The following is a 7,688-nucleotide window of genomic DNA, read 5'->3' on the forward strand; positions in this document are numbered from 1 at the left end:
TCTTAGAGGGCAGGGAGAGGGAAAGGAAATAAAGTTAAGGTAGTTTGTTTTTAATTGGATTTCTTGATGATTATTTGTTCTGGGTGAACTTTTAGGGTTTTAATGATTTAGATATGTGGGCATGGGTGGTCTGCCTGTCTCCTTATGTGGGGAACACTACAGGTTGTTTAGGTATCAACCCTGGCCAGAAGTTAAACTGGTTTTTTCAAAGGAACTGTTGATCCTGAAAATTGACCTTGATTATAATAATTTCCTCTAAAAGCTTAACCTATGTAAAACAATCACTCTAACAAGGAGGTGAAAGAACCCAGAAATCACCATAGCTAGCAAACACTTGATCTCCTTGTCAAATGGAGAGAGTTGGAAGCTCAGGGTAATTAATGCCTTATTAAAATATAGATTAATTTTTGAGATAATACAAAGAGAATAGAAGGTTAGGATTAACATTCTTTAAAACAGATATTAAAAAAAAAAAAGATGGAAATAAGGACTGTGATCTCAAAAATACTAGAGAATGAAATTTACATGGGTCCCAAAGACAGTTGAAATATATTGGGATATATCAATAACAGTCTGTTTTCATCAGTAGCAATAGCACAGCAATCAGTCAGATTCTAATACTTTGGTTTCTGAAGTACTATGTAGAAGTAGAAGTGGTATTCTGGAGGGTAAAGTTAGTATGACAATTAGAAAAAAAATACACAGATAAAATCCATATTGGATGAGAAACAGTATTAAACTTTGAGGAATCGCTGCATAAAATAATGTGAAAACTCACTATAGTATGGTACATGCCTATAATCCCTGCATCAGGGAAACTGAATCTGGTAAATCTCTTGTACTTGGGAATTGTGAGCTATAGTAGGCTAAGCCAATCATGTATTAACTCTGGCATGAATAAGCCTCTGGTATTGAAAGGGCCACGGGGTTTCATAAGGAGAGATAAACTGGTCTAGGTTGTAAATGGAGCAGGTAAAAAGCTTGTGTGTCAATTAACCTTGAGATTTGATTCAGGCATGACCTCTAAACTTCCAATCTGGGCAAGACAGACAATTATAGTGATAATCTACATTATCTTATTTGAGCTTCACATTCCTATTCCAGGTGCTATTATTATCCTTATTTTAACACATGAGGAAACTGAAGCAAATGGGTTAAGTGACTTATCCAGGATCACACAAGCAATGTGTCTGAGGCTAGAGTTGAACTTGGTTTTCCTGACTCTAGGCTCTGTTCTCTCTCTGCTGCTCTACCTAGCTGCCCTAATTTGAACCTGTATTCATAAAAACAAAACCACACAAAAACACTCAACCAAGATCATCTTATTAATACATTAGAGGACTGATGGAGAAGAGTGGCTTCTGCTGCTTGTTAAAGTAATGAAAGACTTGATTCCCTAAATTTGGTGTGAAATGAAACATAAATTGCCAAAATGCCCAGTGTGTTGATTTATTGAAGTATTCTGTTGTGGAGTGGGGTGGAAAGCAGTAAAGGAATCATTAAGAAGTCATAATAATGTACCTATAATATTTCCAAATGCAAGTTATTTTAGACAATAGAACATACTAGCAGAATGGGGGGAAATATTGATATTAATACTCTTATTCAGTAGACAGTAAGCATCTACTATTTGGAAGATACTGAGAATTGCTTGTATACAGAGAAAAAAAGGATATTCCATTTGCTTTTTGAGAGTCAGAGTTGGAAGGTTACCATTAGATAGAATCAGAGATTAGAGAATATAACATACATGTTAATAAATAAATGTATAATAATTTTTATATACTATAAGTAGTATAAAAATTATTTCCAGAGGGAGAAAGCAATAATTATAGCTCAAGAAAGCCCTCTTAAAGGAGTTGGTTTCTGATCTGTGAAGGTACGAATTTTTTTAAATGGAAATGAGGAAGACATGCATTCAGGGTAAGGGCATAGATATAGAATGTTATATTTGGAGAATAGGAGGCCTGTTAGACTGGTGTGAGAGACTGATTATGAGTGTTTGTATCTCCTCTTGAAATATGAGGTTGACTTGTTTTTCACTTATTGTCTAGAGAGCTGTTCCTAAGACTCAATTGGCCCAGAGGGTTAGTGTTCAAGTAGTAGCTTCTGGCCATATCAATCTGGCTTTCTAGTCACAAGAAGGTCTACCTATGTGAATTGGGTCCTTCAAATTCAGACTTGATCCCGTAAAGCACCCCGAGATCATAAAAGCCACTATACCCTACCATGGTGACTAGACTCATTTCAGAATAGAGATGAGGTAGGTCATCCCAAGCCACATACCAGATTATCCTTATTGTGTTATGTCTGAGTCAGACTTGCTTTTAACTATTGAATGGAAGTGGGTGGAGTGGAGTTGAGCAATGTGGAGTAAGAATGTAGGAGTAGGTGGGAGTAAGTGGCTTTAAGTGCCAGACTGAGAATTTTGTGTTTTACCTTATAGTTGATAATGATAATATAATAATAATAATATTTTATATGGTGTTTCAAGTTTGCAAAGCATTTTACAATATCATTTCCTCCTTGTGATTTAAGTGTTATTATTATACTCGTTTTATAGATGAGGAAACTGAGGCAGATTGTATAGGGTCACAAAATAAGAGTATGAGGCTGGATTTGAACTTGTTAAGTGCAGCACTGTTCATGGTGCCACCTAGTTGTCTCAGTTGAAACCCAACGGAGAATTTTCAGAATAGTCTGCTATGATCAGACCTTTGTTTTTGGGATATCAATTTAGCATTTATGTAGAGGACAAATTGAAAGTAGAAAGACCACTTAGGAGACTATTGAAATTGTCCACATAAAATATGTGGGACCCAAGTTAGAGGTTATATGTGGAAAGTGAAACTAACCGATAGGAGAGATAAAGAAATAGAGTCATCTAAGCTTGACAACCAAAATGGTTTCTAAGAAAACATTAATGGTTATTATCCTTTATGTCTGCTTTCTCATCTTTATTTAATATTTGTGATAAGGGATTGGCATTATGTACATATTACATAATCAATGAAAATGTGAAAAAAGCGGGCAGATTTTCACAAATGATTCCCATACTACCCCTTTATGGTCATACAATATTTGATGTGGTAAAACAAAATAGGTTCTAATACAAGAACTGGAAAGGAGTTTCCCGTACATATTCAAGATAATATAAAATAATATCCACAACCACAAGAATTTTGTTTGAATGTTCAAAAGGACAACTTGTATATTTAATGCTATCATAGAAGATGTCATCCACACAATCCAAATGGGAAATTTCCTTCATATTATTATAATAATGAACAACTATATTATCCAGTCAATCCTGAGTCATCAAGAAATTACATAAAATTAGGAAATTGAGATCAGGAAAGACTGTAATATCTTTTCAAACAAATTCTCTCAACAGTTTCTGAACACCAAAAATGGTGTTCTGAAAGGTTACAGTTATTTGGAGAGTCTACCATATGAAATTTAGATCATTCCTCAGTATTTAAATGAGACAATGAGACATTTATACATTTAATGTTTCTAATTGTTGTTTTATATGTTATTAAGGCAGAAAATACCATGGATTTTTTTTTTTCTTTTCTATACAGCAAAAGGAGAAGGAGAGTTTATTAAAAGAAAGAGATCATATTTTATCAACACTGGGTGAAACAAAGCAGAACCTAACTGGACTTTGCCAGCAGGTATGCAAAGAAGCAGCTTTAAGTCATGAACAAATCCAAATACTTGCAAAGTACTCTGCCTCAGATTGCCCACTTACCTTGTTAATTTCTGAAAAAGAAAAATTTACTCCTGGCTCTAAACCTGTGCTCCCATCATGTGTGGATTTACCTCATGGACTTCCAAATATTCCATTGGCCTCAGAACAAAGTTCTTATCCATGTGTAAGAGAAACAAATGATTCACTACAGGAACAGCAGCAAGACTCATATCAGAGTCCACGAACTTCATCATTGCTTGTAAGACAGTGTTATCAGAGTGGCGGCATCACAGATTTCTGTCAGGTGACTGGTAAATGCACTGCTGATGATTGAAACTATATTTTATTTTCTTTCTGCCTTTTACTTTTATGAATTTTTTTCATATTAATATGAAACTCTATAACATAGGTTCCATACATTGGTTTCTGCTAAGTTTGCTGTTAGCATGTTTCTGTTAAGTTGATATTATTATCCCTATGACCTTCAGGAGAAAACCACAGATATGTTTTATCAGAAAGTTTTTTTTTAATTGGATGAAAAATTACATTTAAGAATATAGCAAATCTTTTAAAAATCACATATGAAAATAGTTAATATTAATACTGTCCTCTAAAGTAAAACGATCAGTTTGAGAAAGTCTGGCACCTTTTTTTTTTTTTTTCTAAGTTTAAAAACATTTCAAGTCATCAGCAAACATTTATTAAATGCCTACTGTATTCTAGGCAATGTGCTAAGTTCTGGAAATACAAGGGAGGGAGAAGGCAATTCATGCCCTCAAGAAGTTTACAGTCTACTGGAAAGATAATATGCAAACAACTATGTACAAGTAAGATATAGATAGGATAAGTTTTGGGTAACCTTGGAAGGAACACGCCTTTTCGAGTGTCGAGTAGTAGTAGGAAAGGTTTCTTGAAGAAAGTAGCATTTTTAGCTGAGATTAATCTAAGGAAGCCAGGAGGAGGAGATGAAACAGAAGAAAATTCCAAGCTTGAGGCAGTAGCCAATGAAAAATCAGAGGTATTGTGAGATAAGAGATAAAGAGTTTCTCATTTATGAGAAACAAAATAGGAAGGAGGCCTATATCACAGAATCAAAGAATAAATGGAGGGAAAGTAAGGACACTTCTAAATTTTTAAGTCCTACATATTTTTAAATTTAATATTAAAAAAAAACCTTTCCCCCCCTCCTATCAGTAAAAAAATGGAAGAATGCCTATTTTAGGGAAAATTTAACAGATAGGGTAAAAGCCTCCCAATTTGAGCACATTAAGGAAATACTTTTCTATGAATTATGACATTCTGTTAAATAGATTTTTGCTAACATAAAAAAGCTAATCAAGTAAAAATTAATTTATTAACAACAAACTTATAAATCTTTTGGGGCATATTACATGATACCACTACTGAGATACATTTTCAAGTTTGAGGTTTAAAGTTTTCCCCTGAATTAAATTATTACAAGTTTTTCATTTTTACTGATAAAGAGAACCACAAAGGGGAAGGGAATTTGCAAGAATTCCCCAGACATGTCTTCATCAACAAGCATTTATTAAGCAACATGTTTTCCTGGCATGCTGGGACATATTTGTTGAAAAGCACTTAATCAGTAAAGCACTAAAAATTTGAATAGCATGAAATTTAATTAAATTTCATAGAAAATTAAATTTTCTCAATAGGGTTGTATCCATTTGCCATAGTACAAAGGCACAAGCAGATACCTTAACCTGAATGTTTTTATAAAGTTCTATATTTTAATTTGGTGTGTAAAGTGTTTTTAAATTTTTTGGCAAAGATTTAGTTATTAAAGGTATTGCATTGAAAAGCTAACCAAAATAAGCTAGTCCTTGAAGTGGCTGATTCCATTATTGGTTTTATGTTACATCCTTAAAATGATTTATCATGAAAAATATAATAGGCCTGAGAAATAAATTCATAGTGTATCAAAAGACCATAAAAATCCACTTGCTATATTTTATATTGGGACCAATCTTAATATTTGGAAATTTAAAAAATTTTAATTTTCTCCTCCTTTTTGATGTGGGAAAATTCTCTAGCATTTCAATCCTTATAAATTATAGATGATGTAACAAGGTAAATTAGGTTTTGGTTTATTCTCTATAGGCTTGAAAAAAAACATTTGAAATGATTTGGAAAAATAGGATTTTTATAATTGTAAATCACATTTTTAGATTAAAACAAAATTGTATATAAATGATTTCATGTAGTTATTTCTTTTTATTTCATTCTTGATTTTTCAGCTTTGCACAATATGCAAACTTTTTTTCTGATTTGCAAAATGTCAACTCTTATATAAGCCAGTGGCTAGAATCTTTGATTCCCTACCTCATTATACACATAAATGTTTTTCATATCAGCATGTGTATATGCAAAAATGTCAAATGATCTGCTCTTATTGCTACTGTAAGTATTAGCAGGTTATTCAGTATTTTATGACAAAGCCTCATTGTCACCAGGATTAAAAAATAATTTCGTAGCACTAGGTTTTAAGTCTGCATATTCAAATATGTAACTAAACCAGCCTGAGTAATCCTTTTCTAAGTTTTGGCCAATAATTAAAATGTTTATTTCTTGATATTGAATATTATTCCTTATAACCAGCATGATTACAAATAACGACACTACCTCATATGCAAGTGATTGTCAAGTTATAAAACAGATGTGCAGAGAATATTTTAAAGAATTTTTAAACATTTTTGCTTTTCCCCTTCATGAGGTGGGGAAGTTTTTATTCTGTATATTGCATAGATTATGCACGCAACAAGAATCACAGTATAATACAACAGATACCTTGACCAGCATTTGCAGTTCTTCACAATTTGTTAGGGTTATTATATTCATTCTATATGATATGCAAAATCATTTGTCTTATCCTTATGTACTTTGCCTAGTGTTTCATGTCTTATGTAATTTTCTGAAAACAATTACATTAAACATAGTCTTAATTTGTATTACATTATTTTTTCAGACTTTTAAAAAATAATTTTAATACTAATGGCAAAACTATGTGCTACTCAGAACTAATGTGAATACCATTTCTGTGCTAAATATTTTTTTTATTTTTAAAAACATTTGTTGAAGATTAATGTTTAATCATCTACATTTTAGTAATTAGAAACATTTAATGCAGTAAGAATAAAGATTGCATGTAGATTCTGAATTATATTATCAATTTGAAAGAAAACAATGGCAATATTATAAATTCTCAGGTGAACTTTTTTAGTCATTAAACATGTAATTTGAACTTGTGATTTAAGTGTTAATGCATGTAATAAACCATATTTTGAAACTTTTTGGGTAAAATGTAAACTTAGACATAACAATAAGACAAATTGGTATATGAATTGTAAAATCTGAAATAATAATGTCTTTGTATCTTTCATCATCTTTTTAATGTAACAAAATCATTATCCTTCCTAATAAGGCAAGATCTTGTTAAAGTTATAATTCTGTAATATTTAAGTTGCACCTTTTTTTACCATGCTAATTTTTAATCCCATGTTGGTTAAAAATAACCAAACCACAAGGAATTAGTTTCTTTGCTCCTTGGTAATAAATTTGCTGTTGAATAAATACCCTAAAATTTATTTAACAATTAATATTGTTAATGTTTTGTTTATTTGTGTGTTGTGGAAACTTACAAATCTTAATACTTTTGTTAAGATAGTGAAACTGGTATGGGCTTTATGTGAACATAAAAGCAAATTCTCATGTGAAACAGGATTGGATATTTTTGTCAGCTTTTCAGCTTGCCTAGAGTTAGGCAAGCATAGATTTTTTACCCTTGCCTTTAAAAACAAATTGCTGATTCCAGTCTCTCCTTTAGGAAAGTTGTATTCTCTAAAACTCCACTTTAAGGTGAGATTATGTATCTGGTAAATCAAACAACTATTTACATTTCCCTTAGTTTAACTCCTTTTTTTTTTTTTTTCCTTTTTAATATTAGCTTTTAATTTTCAAAATACTTGCAGAGATA

The 7,688-nt window shown here is 31.8% G+C and overlaps 1 protein-coding gene across 2 annotated transcripts in view; it reads left to right on the plus strand.

Annotated features, from left to right (window-relative positions):
* Positions 1-7,311, plus strand: part of LOC141561210 (transcription regulator protein BACH1-like) — a 39,135-nt gene extending 31,824 nt beyond the window's left edge. For both annotated transcript variants that reach the window (XM_074300515.1, XM_074300517.1), the window contains one exon: positions 3,585-7,311. In XM_074300515.1, the coding sequence (XP_074156616.1) occupies positions 3,585-4,028 (444 nt within the window). In that variant the 3' untranslated portion in view covers positions 4,029-7,311. The remainder of the gene's footprint in view (positions 1-3,584) is intronic.
* Positions 7,312-7,688: the final 377 nt, after the last annotated feature.

Source organism: Sminthopsis crassicaudata, chromosome 3 (genome assembly GCF_048593235.1).
Source record: "Sminthopsis crassicaudata isolate SCR6 chromosome 3, ASM4859323v1, whole genome shotgun sequence".
NCBI classification, from domain to species: domain Eukaryota; kingdom Metazoa; phylum Chordata; class Mammalia; order Dasyuromorphia; family Dasyuridae; genus Sminthopsis; species Sminthopsis crassicaudata.